At 38.9% G+C, this 16,611-nt stretch overlaps 1 protein-coding gene across 1 annotated transcript in view; it reads right to left on the bottom strand.

Annotated features, from left to right (window-relative positions):
* The window catches only part of DICER1 (dicer 1, ribonuclease III), a 52,986-nt gene that overhangs the window by 12,156 nt on the left and 24,219 nt on the right, over positions 1 to 16,611 (bottom strand). The window contains exons 10-23 of the mRNA XM_033140387.1: positions 15,941 to 16,413; positions 14,057 to 14,189; positions 12,807 to 13,049; positions 11,601 to 11,755; positions 10,309 to 10,441; positions 9,508 to 9,583; positions 8,166 to 8,305; positions 6,908 to 7,087; positions 5,527 to 5,740; positions 4,525 to 4,678; positions 3,906 to 4,088; positions 3,304 to 3,409; positions 2,754 to 2,929; positions 386 to 1,166 (exon numbers count right to left, since the gene is read on the bottom strand). Coding sequence (XP_032996278.1) covers positions 386 to 1,166; positions 2,754 to 2,929; positions 3,304 to 3,409; positions 3,906 to 4,088; positions 4,525 to 4,678; positions 5,527 to 5,740; positions 6,908 to 7,087; positions 8,166 to 8,305; positions 9,508 to 9,583; positions 10,309 to 10,441; positions 11,601 to 11,755; positions 12,807 to 13,049; positions 14,057 to 14,189; positions 15,941 to 16,413 — 3,147 coding nt within the window. The remainder of the gene's footprint in view (positions 1 to 385; positions 1,167 to 2,753; positions 2,930 to 3,303; positions 3,410 to 3,905; positions 4,089 to 4,524; positions 4,679 to 5,526; positions 5,741 to 6,907; positions 7,088 to 8,165; positions 8,306 to 9,507; positions 9,584 to 10,308; positions 10,442 to 11,600; positions 11,756 to 12,806; positions 13,050 to 14,056; positions 14,190 to 15,940; positions 16,414 to 16,611) is intronic.

Below are 16,611 nucleotides of genomic sequence, written 5' to 3'. Positions count from 1 at the left end.
AAAAGCTGCCTTATGGAGTCAGACCATTGGGTCTATCTAGTTAAATACTGTCTACACTGACTGGCAGCTGATCTCCAGATTTTTGTCTCTCCCAAGGTAGAAATGCTAGAGATTAAAATGTAGAATTTTTTGCATGCAAAACCACTGAGGTATGGTCCTTCCACACAGCATATTTCTATCCTGCCCTTCATCCCAGGATCACAGGGTGGTTTGTAATATAAAACCACAAAAATACATAAATCATGCTAACAAACAAATAAATCCAGTGGCTGGAGTTCTTAAGAAAACCATGCATTGCAGTGCTACCGGCATACCCATCCATTTCCATCCTGTATATGGACTTATTATTTTTGGAACAGTTAAGGATCATGGAAGTATTACTCACTTTTTTGCTTCTCATATACGACAGGCGTCCCTCATGAGCATCAGGGTAAGTGCAAAACAAATATGTAGTGATGGCATGCTTTAGAAATGAATCACCAAGCATTTCAAGACGCTCCAGATTAAATCCATCGCTAGCATTTGAGAGAGTCAAAGCCTGAAGAATGAGACCAGGGTTTGGGCCAAGGGTTTTTGAGGAGTATCCCTTGGAAGGGCTTGTTACAGAATCCATTCTTTCCTTTGAAAGATCACAAGCATCTGAAGCACTGGTGTTCAGGGCCATTCTGGGACATCCATCTGAGGTAGATTTGTTAGCATTTCCATCAAGATATTTATTACTCAGTAGAGTACATTCATTGCTGGGCTTGAGCTGGTTCTCACTGTTGTATAAATTCTGAATAGGATACGAGGTAGTTGGTTGTACAGGTATTTCCTGCCTGGAGTAATTTAGCTGATTTCCTTGGCAAAAGTCTCGGCTAGCTAAGTCAAAATTGCCGTTGGCAAGATTTTTATTGTAAGAAACACCATTAACTGTTGCCAGTTCTACTGAGACGTCATTTTGGAGTTTACTAGGTGACTCAATCAATGTTCTGTAGCTCACAGACATTTGGTCATGCTTATCTGCAGAAGAGGTTTTATTAGCACCTTGATATGCAGCATTTTCAGGGACTACAATTGTGCTGTGCTTGAAATAATTTTCATTCTCTGCTACAGAAGAGCTAGAAGCAGAGATGAAGGATTTGCTGTCAATAGACTTTTTCCACCCAAAGTCCAGGTTAGGATATCTGTAAAATAAATTAACTGATTAATCATGTGTACACATACATGTACTGTATATAGATGCTGATGTGATTATTTTTTACTGTAAATGTTAATTATCTGAAAGCGTTTTACCGTATATACCCGAGTATAAGCCGACCCGAATATAAACCGAGGCACCTAATTTTCCCACAAAAACCTGGGAAAGCTTATTGACTCGAGTATAAGCCGATTCACCTTTGCCACTGTGGAGGAGGAGGAGGAACGAGCAGCCCGAAAGCAACCCTTTGGGCTGCTCCTTCCTCTTCTTCCTTTGCCAAGTTTGCATTTATGCGAGCAGTTCAGGAATGGAACAAGCTGCCTGGGGAGAGTAAAGAACCGCCGTTCTTGTACACTTCTTAAGGAATGGTTGACTGGGGAGAGCGGGTGGCGGCACGAGCGGAGAGAAAGGGCTTCTTTCTCGCCACCCCCACCACCCGCCTCACTCGAGTATAAGCCGAGGGCAGCTTTTTCAGCACAAAAAATGTGCTGAAAAACTAGGCTTATACTCAAGTATATATGGTAATTGAATTTGTTTTTACTGATAATGTTAATTGTTCTTGTAAACAGTTTAGAGGTTTTATGACAATCAAGCAGTATATAAATTTTGTTAACTAAATAATATAAGGCACAGGGCCACAAAATTGGTGTTTTCCCTCTACCAACACCAATTACACACCCAAATAGCCCAAATTGAAAACTGCTTTGGGACTCACATTCCAAGTCAGCTCCTGAACAGGAATTGAGCCACTCCTCCTGGTAGCAAAAAAGGAAGATCCCGCTCATAGGAGCCAACTTCTAGGGGCCAATGACTCTTCCCCTCCCCATAAAATATTTGAGGGGGGCAGACCCCCACAAAGTTGATGGGCATTGCCATTCAAATGGTGTGTGTATGCTGCATCAAGTGATTGATTATGTGGGGCGGGGCTTACCTCCCCCCCACCCCAATTTTTAATTCAAGTTGGCACCCCTGATCCTGCTGTAACACTTCATTATGTTGGACAGTGGCCATAGTATAACAGTTTGATACCTATTTTATTTTGATAGATGCTGATTATAAAATCCAAAAAACCACAAATGGAACAATATAGTTGCTTGCACTGTCCCACAAATATGTGAGCCACATGCTACTATAAGAACACTGAAACTAAGTGCCTAAGTTAGTTCCCTGCCACCCAATTCCTTTTCCTTCTGCTATGCCTTTTAGATGGATGATAAAACCTGGGATTAGGAATAATCTTTTTATTGATCCTGGTAAATTGCACTGGAAGACTTTTTTGGTGGATGCATGGGATAAAAATCCTTCAAAGACACAACCACAGAGGAAGAGGCATGCTATATAATACATCTCATGCTTGCGCATGGAGAGCATTATGTTTGAATTTAGCTTCCATTATTGCACAACACATTAGGTGTGAGGTGTAGAAATAGCCCTTCCATGAGCAGAAGATGGTTTCTACATATGGAAGGCACACATTTGGCAAATGAGAAGCTACCAGAGGACATAACAATGGCAAAATGTCAGACTACTATGCAACATAACTTTATAGAGATAAACTACAGTATTCCAATACCTGAAATCTGAAGGAAGTGACTTAACTCCTACACCAGCATCAATGGCGGTTTGGGATCTGAGTTCCTCGGCTGTCAAAAGGCAGTGAAGACGATAAAGAATGCTGGGGAGGCAAACTGCTTTTCTCCACAGCGATGCTGGAATAGGATGGATAGCACAGAGTTCTGGAACCAGAATCTTTAATAAAGAATACAATTTGCCTTTAGTCTCTCGATATTTCAGAGCACACGTGGCAACTCACAGTTGGAGGGCCTGGTTTCCTGACAATTTTTTTCCCTATCCCCTTCCCTTCCCCAGGACCAAACTAATTTTGGCAACAGCAGCCAAAAGGGAAAGGAAAGAAGGAAGAATATACAGCACTGGGAAGGATAAAAGCCCAACACCTTGATGGAGTTGCAGACTCACATCCCACCCTCCACTCATCAGATTGAACAGCTTCCAGAGGGTTGGGGCAAAAGTGAATACTGTCCTCAGACCAAAAGTGGTTAGTCAGCCCATTATAGGGTACTAAAGAGGTGCTGAACACCATAAAATAGGAAATTCATCATTACCTGCTTGTTCTGTAGACTTTCCCACTTAGCTTTCCTCTTCTCAGCACTACTCAATGGGAGAGCTTTCCCCTTCTGATTCAGATGACGAGGAGTCAAAAGATTAAGTCTAAAGAGAAAATGGGAAGGGCTGTTCTTTAAAATATGAAGTATAACTTTGCATTTCACCCTGGAAGGTGGTGCAAGGAAAAATGAGGAAAAGCTTGATTAAAAGGTGTTAAAACCAGGGGTGTGGGAAAATAATATTAGATATGTTACCAGACTTACAGAAATTATTTTTGTTTCCCTTGAAATTCCCCATATGTTTCTCCTGAGCAGGAACCACCAAATGTTTTTCAGGCAAAAACTAATTTCAACTCTATTTAACAAGTGGGGCCTGCAGCAAAATATTGCAGCATGGAGAGCAGCTGTTCTAGATTCCAAGCATTACATTCTATTCTCCCCCTTCCCATTTTCCAGCCCATCTCTCTTTCCCCACCCTCTCTCAAACATACGGCATTCTGCAGCCACTTTTTTCCACTTCTGCAAACCTTGGGAGATCCCACGTTGAATATATTGAAACAATACAAATTAGAACTATTTTAAGCTATCAAAACCCTCTTTACCTTGAAGATGTGTGGTCCACATCCAGCAATGGCTGGTTGAGATTGGTCAGGTCAAGGTTATACTTGGTTTTATAATATTCAGCAAAAGTTTCATATTCTGGGGAAGGAAATTTGCTCAGTGGAGTAAGATCTGTGTAGACATCAGCAACATAAAATCGATGAGGCTGATCAAAATTTCGATACCTAGACAGAAGCAGATATTTGGGTTGCAATGTCAAATGTTCTGCTGAAAAGAAGTCCTATTAAGCAACCACATGCAAGTCCCAAATAAAATAAAAGTTATTTCCATTAATGCTGAGTGGAATGACTGGATTTATCAAAATAGTTAAGTGTTGGCCAGGACACAAAGGGCTACTCTGGGCACATCCAGTAATCTGTGCCAATGAGAATTTTATTTTATTGGTAACATATTTTATTTATTTTATTAATCACATTATATTTTACTTGTAGACCCTGCTGCATATCAGGTGAGCTGCTGTAATTAAGCATCTTTAACCGGATTAAGCATCTTTAACCGTGTTTGCATCTATGAAATACCTGTTATTAGCAGCTGACAAATACTGGTCTCTCTCTCTCTCTCTCTCTCTCTCTCTCTCTCACACACACACAGTATAATCACCTTGGAATGATAACTGCATCCTGGTAGTCTTCTAATTTGAAAATAAAAGGTGTCTCTTTTGTATACTGTGTATTGGGAATGCCTGTACGTGCTTCAGATTTTTCAATATCTTCCATAAATTTAAAATCAATGTCCAAAGTGCTGGAGCCATCAACTTGAAAGAAAGAAATTTTTATTTGTTTTAGCTGTCAAAACAGATTTTTTTTTTTAAAAAAAACCCACCCATGTGTACATTCCCAAACATCATCCATTTACCTATTGTAGCAAAACCTACTAAGTCTTAATGCCGCAATAGATCGGTTAGTATCACAGGACTCTTGCTGAGCTACAGTTGTAATCCACAACATCTGGAGGGCATTCTGTAGCCCACAACTTCTAAGAGAGCACCAAGCTGGTTATCCCTGCTGTATTATATACCTCTGATGTAATTCCAACTATAACCATTACCCCTTTCTCAAACTGTGAATCTAAAATAAACAGAACAATTCATTGGATACAAAGAAGAATGAATAGAAATTAGCCAATGCAAACACATGCACAAGTTTCTGCACAGGAGTGCCTGAAGTGATATAAGAGGTAGCTTCTACAACAGTTCTCAATATCCTGTTTAGAAGTGCAAGTGGAAGAACAAAGCTGGAATTACCTCATTTTTCTTGTACAATGCCCCTCACTTGAGCAGAAAATCCTTTCTGCATGCAGATGGATCCAACCCATTGGATACACACACACACACACACACACACACACACCCTAATTGTGGAATTCCCTACCCATGGAGGTGTACCTACAGCTTTCAATGAACTCTCAAAACATACTTCTTTACCTTGTCCTTTGATACCTGAGGTGTGTGTTTTCAAGACCCACCCAATTCCTCTGAGTATAGTTTGTTTTAACTGTTTTTAATTTAAAAAAATTAAATTTCCACGGTATCTTCTGGGATGCATAATAATAATCGCAATAATGATAAGAGCAAATTAATATTTACAACAGTCTTCTCCTCACCAACATTAAGAGGTAGAACACAATAGGCTGAATCAGCATTGGTAGGTCTGAATTCTAGTGCAGGTTTCTCAAGCCGAAGAATGTGAGAGAAAATGTACTGGTGAAGTCTTGTTATCAACTCAAGCATTTGTAAAGACAAAGTGAATCCTGATTTCTTTAGCTCAATAGATATGGTCACTTCTCCCGAGCGGGTATACACAGGAAAGTGAGGTATCTGAGTGAAGAAGGGGGGGGGGGAGACAAGTCAATATGAGATTGTTCCAACAAAGAACTGGCCAAAGTGCTAACGTGTAACTATTTATGCATAGTTTTTCTACCTAATGGGTGGTATCTCATAACCACAGCAATACTTCTGGACTGAGACTGGCTAAGTGGCGCAGAGAACTGATGGACAGAAATGTCTCTCCAAGCATCTCTAAATTCAAATGGATTATGGAAGGGTAAGTGTGGCTTTGAGATTTTGGGGAAACTTTTTTTTTTTAATTGCTTGGCATATCACTTGGTAGTGCTAAGCCCTGGCTACCAAATGGACCAGCCTCCACTGACTTTAATCATAAGTAGGAGAAATGAAAAGTGGAAATAATGCAACAAGCTAAAATACTAGAATTCATTGAGCACCATTAATTGCTTGTAGCCATGTTTCAAAGGTATCCTCTCAGCTAACAATATAAACTAAATAAGTTGGGGGAGGGGAGAGGCTCAGTCGAGCATACCTATAAATTCACTGCCTGGGATGTGGGTGGCTCTGTGGCCTAAACCACTGAGCCTCTTGGGCCTGCCGATCGGAAGGTCAGCAGTTTGAATCTGTGTGATGGGGTGAACTCCCGTTGCTCTGTCCCAGCTTCTGCTAACCTAGCAGTTTGAAAGCACACCAGTGCAAGTAGATAAATAGGTACAACTGCGGCAGGAAGGTAAACGGCATTTCCGTGCACTCTGGAACTTGTCACGGTGCCCTGTTGTGCCAGAAGCGGTTTAGTCATGCTGGCCACATGACCTGGAAATCTTTCTGTGGACAAATACTGGCTCCCTTGTCCTGAAAAGCAAGGTGAGCGCCGCACCCCAGTCGCCTTTGACTGGACTTAACCATCCAGGGTTCTTTACCTTTAATAAATCCACCACTGTCTGTTTCCAAGTCATTTTTATAAAATACAAAAGCCACTGGATTGCGACATGTAAAGCCACAGATACCAAAAAGCCCTGAGCTACTGCTTTGAAAGGATAAATTATGGTGGAATGATTGATGCAACTTTTTGTATGTAAATGAAATGAAATGATCAAGTTTGTTTCATGAATATGAATGAGTGATGTGACACAATGACCTGCTTCCAAATCTGCAACATCTCAAAGCAGACTAGATGGACTACAAGCACAAGTTTACTACCTGAGGTATAGGTTTGGCTGTCAGTATTCCAAAACATCTTGCAGTATCTTCAGGAGGATATAGCTTTCGCCGCCTGAAGTTCAGCTCATCAGGTAGAGGGGTAGTTAATACCATTCCAATTACATAAAGGTAACAGGGTTGGTCAGGTTTGGGATAACTATCCGTCAAACATTCTGGAATCTATAGGTATAGAATAAATTGATTTTATTTTTAAATCAAAAGTTCCCTTATGAATTACTTTTGTGCTTATTTTTTTACTTATAAATTTATCTTTGTACATAAGTAGTTTAAAATGGAAAAGACATCAGGATAAAGGAATACATTTCAGGCTGCATCCTGAGTGTAAGCAAAACAAGAAGATCAGAATCTCTGCTCCACAATGCGCATAATCTCTACCCTTACAAGTATTCTGCCACAACAACAGTAAAATAATAAATCTGCAAATAAACCACAGCAGAATGGAACAAATAATTCATGGAGTGAACTTTAGCCTACAAAATGCACATGATCCAATAAGCTGGTGAGTCTTTGCAAGAAGTCTAGCTGCACACTTGGGACATAAAAAGCAGTTTATGAATAATTTGTTCTTGTAATAAAGAAGTTCATTAGCAACCATTTAAAAGATGGAATTGCTAAGAGTTAAAGGCTAAATGACTTTACTACATCAGAAAACTTATGGGTAGGGCTGTAGCGCATTTTGCACACTAGAAGTCAGAGCTTCATTCTCTGGCTTTCTGCAGACTTTCACACAGGCACTAATTAGTCCTACATCTACTTGGCTTAAGTAAGGATGCTGCAACATGTACCATCAACCATGTCTTATATCACACAAAAACCTGAAGTAGCAGCCTGCCTTTCGTTACTCTGCTGTCATTTAAACATAAAAAGCACTATACATTCTTAAATGAAGCAAAAAGTATTAATTTTCCACAATGTCAGATTAGTGCTCACAACATAGAACTTTACACAAAATTATTTCCTCCCTCAATCTCCTTTTCCACACCTGGCCCCCCTCAGATCTGAATGGAAAAAGTATGATGTCTTAGCCTATGTGATCATAGTATCCATTACTCCATAGTAGAGTATCAAGACTCCTTTCCCCAAACATATGAGAATTATTGTTTGCAAAACATTCCTGTAGGACCTCGGGGTTAGTCTATACATATCCTGCCTCTGCTATGCAACTTAGAATCTTAAGCAAACATGGTTCAACACCACAGCACAGTCACACATAGTGAGGGCACAGAACTATACTAACAGCTTTAGGGTAGCATTGCCTTCGTTTTGTAGAGCCTGGCCTTCCTGGAACACTGGTTTCTTCTTCATCATGCAAATCAAGTTCCTCCTCATATTTCACTGTCTCTTTCCCAACAGGCATCAAGTGATCATCCAGTTCACCTAAAATGCATTGATAAAGAACAAGTTATAAATCCAATTATATTTCATAAAATGTGGAAATATCTATTCCTGGGGGGGGGGGGGGCTTTTATAAGACCTATGATAAAAATGTTGAGGAACTGTGACATTTCAGTGAACTCAGTAAAAAAGCATCAGGAGTCCACATGCACCTTATTTTCTTTGCCAATGAAAGGTCTTAAATTCCTCATTTCTTTAGGGCAATTTAGTTTTTTGGTTGTTGTTTTGAAAAACCTTGTACATGGAAAAGAATTAAAAATAATCCTTTGTTGGAAGTGACAGATAACTTAATTTCCTGCACCAATGGCTGGGTGAAAGCTGCCTAAATTTAAATAACTGAGGAAAAGCTTTTAAACGTTCTCAGACACTATACTAATTTTGTTAAATGCTATTGTTTAGAGACCAATCTATAACACTAAGCATCTAAAAGTAATATATTCAGTTTGATCCTATTCATGTTTACTCAGAAGGAAGTCCCAACAAGTTCATTGGGCTTTATTTCCAATACACATGTTTGCATTATTCCCTTATATATATATTCAATGGGATCAAGACTTGTGAAGGTGGAAATCCACTCAAGCAAATGGCATGGCCTCTCGTCTTGGTGATAACCCCAATGTTCTCAAAAAAGCTGCAACAGCTGGCAAAAATGGGGTGGGGTAGGAGAGTTATAATTATGTTTAGTTGTATATATTAAAAATGTAACTAGACATCTATGAAAATCAGTAAAAATATTTACTACTACTACAACAAAAGCTGCAGAGGATCTGAAGAGCCTCCAAAACAGCAGGGGTGAGATGAGAGGAGTTTCAACTGGTGGAGAGAATTCGGGAAAATCAAGCTGAGATACCTTACAAGTGACCCTCAGGAGTTAGAGGTGGACACATGGGGGCTGCATTAAGGAGGAGGTGGGAAACTGGCATTGTATGAGGGGCCTTCCACTCACATGTTTTTGGCTCCAAATTGCATTTCCCTGCAGCCAATGATGCATCAGTTAGATCATAAAAAAATAATAATCTGGAGGAAGTGCTCCAAAATTTCTGTTGCGCTTTCCACAATTGCATGAAATATTTTTGGCAGAAAATATGTAGGTGTTGACAAGTGTATCAATAAAAAAGTACAAAATTGTATCCTTTAGGTTTTTCATGACTAAACAAATGTTCCTCACTTTCAAATATGCTTACCAATCTTATGCAATTTTTCACAGCAAATAAGAGCAACAACTCTCTCTGCCAATCTTGTACAATTCATTGGAGGACCCTAGAAATAAAATTTGAACCAATTATATTAGAGGAAGCATATGTTCTCATACACACATGCACACACACGCACACAAAAGAACAGCTCCTATGCAAAGGACACCTTTAATAATAATGAAATCACATTAAAAACACATAGCCCTAAATAGAATAGATAAAATTTTAATTACCAGCACAAGTTGTTAATTTTTTCTCATGCAGCAGCAAATAAGATACATGGGATCTTACTGTATAATAAATACCAAACCATAGATGATTATTTCAAGTGAACACTGAACATGAAGGAATAATCTATTTTCCTTTAGATTCCAAAAGCTCTGTGCTGAGACAGCTGCTAACAGAAACCGGGCCTGGACCCTGCTCAATGTAGCACTTCCTATGCAATTTCCAATGAGTTCATTCAAGTCTTAATATGCTAGTCTAGTCAGGATGATGAGGAAGATTAAGATTATCTTCTCTCACTTCCTATTTTGAGCTCTATGCTCTGCAGTGTTTAGAACAGTCAACTGTGCCCCATTTGATAGTTTTAGCTGATGCAGCATAATTCGCTGCTTGCACCATTTTATTGAGCTTATGGCAAATCCATGGGATCAAGCTGCCAAGCAGAGCAGGGCTGCAAAATAAGCACTACAGCAAAGTGTTATCTTAAACCAGTGCCAATGGAAAAAAGTAGAACTTTGAATATATTCCAAGGATAAAGTAACCTAAATAAACTGAAATACTTACAACTATTGATGCTCGTAGAGGAGAATTGATAGGTAGATAAAGAGTTGAATAAAATGTGTTATCAGGGAGTTCTCTAGTTTTACACTTGGGAGCCAGATGAGTAAAAGGGTCACTTGGCAGTCTAGCACAGTACCTATGTAACACAAGATTAAAGATAATTAAGTTATTCTAGGGAAGAGCCATGCCACTGAAGAATTTAAAATAATGCATTGGGCTTACTCTGGGAAGGGGAAAGTGAGCATCTCATGCTAACCCTGCTTCCAACATCCCTGCAGCTGCTCCACCTTTGAACTTCTTGAAAAGTCTACAGGAAACCTGAATATTCAGCTGAAAACAGTTGCAAACTGCCTCATAATCAGAAATGTTCCTGGTCATGTGGAGGCTTAATGTACTTATAAGCCCCCTTCTTTCTAAACAAGGAAAGGTCAGGGATTGAGTGGACATTTTAAAAATCAGATACTAGAAATGAACGGAGAAGGAGCCAGTATGTTAAACGTCAAGGCTCAGGGTCCTCAACAAGAATCGCTGTTAAGGATGAACAGTAATAACTATCTGACAGCCATCGAATGGGAACGAATTGAGCTTAAGGGCAGAGAAGTTCTAATATATAGTGAGAACGATTACTTAAGCTTTAAATTAAATTAAACTGGATTCTTTACATACAATTTCAGTTAAAAATGAGATTCAGTAGAACATTTGTACAGCAGAAAGTGAAATAAACAGTGCCCTAAGAGTAAGGGAGCACCATGCATGGGTAAGGTGGGGGAAGGGCAGTGACCAATCAAATTTGGGGTCTGTCCACTGTCTGCAGCCAGAAAGGATCCTGCCAGCAGAACTTCCACCCACCAGTGATTGGCTCCAACCCAGCACAAAGGGGTTTTGGATTGCTGTGTAAGATATACACTGGTCATCATTTACTTATGCCAGGGAGCCATGCTGAGTGGAGGATTGCATAGCAAGACAGCAGGGCAACTGGTAACTGGTATGATTAGTTCCCTAAGGGGAACAATTTCAAGTTCATGGATCACTACTTGTTGATCCTTATGGGGGGGGGGGATTTAAAACATAAGCAGATTCTTCTGTACCATCAAAACATTATTCTCCATGAGTATCCTAATGATATAAATCAGTATTTTTAAAGATTTGATTGCTTTATTTTTTATATAAAGGGAATCCATAGCACTACCAGAAAAATTTCCTCAGATCTAAAGACAGTTCCCCTCGGGTTAAAGCAGGCTGTGTTGGAAATTCAGCATATTATGTCAAAACTGAAACACCAATAGATTCCATACCTATTAATGTGCCCAATAGCAGTGTTTATTGTGACTCTTGGACCGCCATCTTCTGGTCTTAGCACATACGGTGGGAAGATATCATCATCATCTATAATGGGTTCATTTTCCGTTTCACTAGTATCCACAGACTTCGAGCATTTGTTCCTCAGGATCTTTAAAATATACACGACAGAATGGTGACAATTCTATGCAACTCAGAACTGATCTATGTATTTTGCAAAGTTTAATGTCTCTCCCCACCCCCGGTTCTCCATGCATTTCGACACCTCTTAAAATATAGCCAAATTCTGCAATATCAATTGGTTCCCAATATCAAGAAGCTGGTTTCTGTCTATACAATTTGTTATGATTTTGAATCAAGATGGCAGACCAAACCTTTCAAAACTGCAATGATTTTTTTCCAGACACTTTGCTATTATTAAATAATTAAGTATAAGAATGTGGGGGAATGAAGATAGAAACTACCTAGAGCTGTATTAAGCAGCTGTGGCTAAGCCCTAGCCTATGTTACAACCTCCTCATACTGTATACAAAAGTTACTGACTAGCTCCAATAACTGATTTGCCACTTTTAGCTACCCCCACCACCTTTAAAGAGGGCACTTGTCCTAGGCATTACAAGTGGAAGGGACTGAATCAGTATTGGCCAACAGTACATTTTGAGGGAAAATTTGCAACCTGTTACAAAGTGTAGTGAAAACAGAAATGGAGGTGGGAGTTTCAAATGAATGTTCATACCTGGAATATTTGTCTAAAATAGGGAGAGACAGAGAGAGAAAAGGTCTTCCATCCTTTTACTCATCTGCTATGTAGTAGGCCTGGGGGGAAAGGCTGGCCAGATCCTTTTTCAGACCCTGAGGCACCCAGGGACTGAATTTTTATTTAACCCATCCCTCTCACTTTTCTCACTAGACCCTGCATAGTCCTTCCTGCAGCTTTTCCAACCCTTCCAAACAATTTATATTCAAACCTTCTGCCATAGTCACTTCCTCCTGTCATTTTTCATGGCATAATTTTCAATTAAGCTTGGATTCCCAAGTCTTCAGCCCTTAAGTCTTCTTCAACCCAGGTTCCCCATATTTCTTCGAAGAACAGAATGTTTTGATTGGGGCCAAGGACCCATTCCCCCATTTTTATTGTTGCTTGAGTGTCTAGCATTTTTTAAAAAATTTTGTTACCGTACTCATTCTCTTTCGCCACATACCTTCTCAATTGCCTTGTAGGTTTTAAGATCTTCTTCAAAACATTTGATTTTGTCTGAATCTGCTAGCATGATGTAATTTGAGATAGGTGCCCTGGCCCTTCCTTTGGACTGCACATAGGAACGATATTCTGTGGGCAAATCAAAACGAACCACCAAATTGCATTTTGGTATGTCAACCCCCTCTTCTACAATACTAGTTGCAATTAGTAAGTTGGTCTCGTGTGCTCGAAATTTTCTAAGTACCTACAAAAGCAACCAAGAAGATACATATCTAAGACCAATCAGTTATTAAATCATCAACTTGACAAAAGTTTAATACATACTTCAGAATTCAATAATCAAGTATACAAATTTGTTCACAAGCCATCAGTTAGCAAAGACAGGTTATAACCAGAAAATAATTTTGTAAATAGAAAAACAGCTTACTAGAAAAAAGTGGGATTTGAATACTTTCAGCTCTTCATCATACTAACAAGGTAAATATTCTAACAGCCCTATAAGCAAACCACTACTTTTATCACCATAGAGGCCTTTGATAGAAACCCACTGGTTTTGAAGTCTTTGATGCAGACAATGGAAATCAGATCACACAGCAACTATGGTCTTAACTGGGGGCAGGGGAGAGAGACACACCACCAAAGAATTCCATGATGTTGTGTTGTTCTATTCCTTCTTAAAAACGGGTATGATTCACCTTTGAAAGCAGACAGGCTCACTTTTGCCAAAGTGTAAAACTAAAGCCAGTTATATTTTTTCTGGGGAGGAGGGAGGAGGGAGGAGGGAGCCAGTCTGTTAAATTTTATTGCTACTTTTAGAAAAAAAATGATTTCACTTTATTTTAAGTTTCATTTTTCTTTGCATTTCATTTTGTGTGTGTCGCTCACACAAAAGAACTAAAACTATCAGTATTTCAGAAATAGGGCATTTACAGTACTTTCACGGAGACTGCAAATCTGTTATCAAAGTAACATTTTGAAAAATAGCTAAAGTTTTAAACCAAGAATAACATTTTTCACTCTGTAGTATTTTCAATGTAAACCTTAGCTCATAAGCAGTACAATTTCAGCCATTCTACTGTTTGTCATTTTTGTTTTAAAATTCAGGTTTGCTTCAGAAACTTGTGCGCTTCTACATATTGATAATAAGAACTATGCAGAATTTGTAAGATGCAGAATCTCTGGACTTTGCAAAGGTTCTAAAGGTTAAGAAACTATACAGCATTTTTGTACAATTATTTTCATTAAAGTTACCTCTTCCTGCTTTCGGAATTCTACTTCCATCTGTTTACTACGGGGCTGATTCTTTCCAATGCCATGTCCAGTTATAAAATTGCTGCTGATGTAAGCCAGCTCTGGGTCTTGTTTGCCAGCTTCTTTTATCAACCTAAACACATTATACACATTTTGGAAGTCACATATATAGCTGAGAAAATGTAAGCTAATCGTCTTTTTGATAATGAGATGGCATTTGCATTTAAAATTCTTAAACTAAATTCCTCCAGTGGTTCTATACCCGACACAGAGAAAGACAGTCATACTTTTGAAGCATAAAAGGTATCAAGAACGTTTAGTTCATGTATTCTTAATAGAACAGAAAATATTATATCTAACAAGTCCCAATTGTGAGTGCTAATTTAGTAACAACTGGTCACATAACCCCACCATGCAGCAAAAACAAGGTTATTATTTCTGAGAAAAGCAATCCATAGGAAATTCCTATTTTCTTGAAAACCTGTTCCTGGATTTAGTCATTCTGATGACAAGCTTCCACTGGCTTACTTTACACATTACCCACTCGACAAGGGAAGATTGTTTTAAAATCCCTCGTGCTTTAAGTGGCCTGTGGTTCTAACAGCCTCTACAAGTAGCCATGGCCAGACCTTGCCCTGGCCTACATTTCTATGAAGGAGAGTGCTGCCGTATATTCACTCAAAGCAGCAGTGCTTCTCTTTTCTTTGGCAGAGAAATCAAGGAAATTACAAGTGTTTTCCTTTCTTGCTCTCTCTGCCAGCAACTAATTTTCTCCCTCATTGGGAAGTACCAGAACACATATGGTCACATGCTTTGCTATACCAAATGGAGGTAGTAATGACAAACCTTTCATTTAGCAGCTCTGTTTCAGCAATCGCTTCTTATAAAATGCTTCTTGAGATATGAGGATTCCGTATTATATACATGCATTCATGCCATATTTATAGACATACAAAGCCATCTAATACATACATACACACACACACACACACACACACACACACAAACTAGAATTTTCTACTGCTCCCCCCCCCCCGCAGTGGCCTTTCATTCAAGAATGAAAGAAAAATTCAGTCTCATGAAATACAAAGATCTTAAGTAAAATCCTTTTAAATCATAATGAACACTTCCAATTGACTCCTTTCCTCCCTTATTTCAATAAACCCAGTTTTTATGGAGTACTATATGCAAATAAAATTTTACTCAGTGTCATTTTCCCTGCAACTTTCCCCCCAACAAGCTTAATAATTTAATTTGACTTCATAAAACTTCATTGTAAGTAGAAGTAATCTGTTCATTATTTATTTACTGTTTTAGTTGTTACTTTGTTACATATATTGTATACCATAAAGCAGCCAAAATTAAATTTGTTTCTGTTAACAAGGCTTTAGTTTTTCCGTTTATGAAGAGGGCATGAATTGTGGCAATACACAAAGCTAGTCAGGATAAGTTTAAACAGAAAAGTGGAAGCTATTGTATCTCTCTCTCTCCCCCTAATATCTAGTGCCTTTCTCTTATTACTCTGTATATTATCACCTTTGCTTACGTGCCTGATATTTGTCATAAAAAAACAACTTCTGAATTCTAAAAAATTATCCTAAGCCTTTAAACAGTTGATAACTGCATATTCCACATAGCCCTACTACATTTAAATGATTTAACTATATTTAGAAGTTGTTTTTGTTAATTCTTAAGGGTTTTTACATTACGTTGTGGCTATATCGACCACATTTTTCTCCTTTTTATGAATTGTGGTTTGCAGAGATTTTCAAAAACTAGCAGGCTTCATGACTGGACATATTTCTTCTATAATAATTCTGGATCAGTGTTCAATTAGTTCTTTTGCAATTCACAATATTTTGTTATTTTTTAAAGAAGTCATACCTGTTTAAAACAACTGCTGTGTATCTTCTTTCCACAAAAATAATTCCACATAAAATATTAGTAAAGGGAGAAGGAAAATTAGTTTCCGTTTTCTCTTTCTCCTCTATTTCTTCATCTTCGTCCTCATCCTCAGAATCACTCCAGGACACATAATTATCCTGATTCCGATTATTATACCACTCAACACTTTCAAACTGTTGCCGTTCATAGGGCTTGTATTTACGCAAAATTTCAAGCAGTTTTATTACTTTTGGGGTTACAAATTTCAGGTCAAGTGAGGCAGGTGAGAAGTGCTCTTCACAGAGTGCATGTATTTTCCTTAGGAAAGTATCTGTAAACAATAAAAATTTCCTGTGCAGCTCCTCTTGCTCATGCTTTATGTACTTCTGTAGCTCTCTCACCATCATCCCAGCTACTTTATCAGCACACCAGGGTCCCAGAACAAGCAACACTGCTCGGCAGTCTGACAGTATCTGCAAACAAATTAAATTCATCAGTTTGGCATGGCACTGTAGTAGTCGACACAGCTTACACTGAGCCCGCAAACCATTATTTAGAGCAGGGGTCGGCAATGTTTTTTGAGGCCGGGCCAGTCCACTCCCCGGCAGACTTCTCAGTGGGCCAGAGCGTGTGCACCCGCACCCAAGCTATTTCCGGCACTCTTCCGGGTC

This window comes from Lacerta agilis, chromosome 1 (assembly GCF_009819535.1).
Source record: "Lacerta agilis isolate rLacAgi1 chromosome 1, rLacAgi1.pri, whole genome shotgun sequence".
Lineage (NCBI taxonomy): Eukaryota > Metazoa > Chordata > Lepidosauria > Squamata > Lacertidae > Lacerta > Lacerta agilis.
This window is presented reverse-complemented; position numbering and strand designations above follow the sequence as displayed.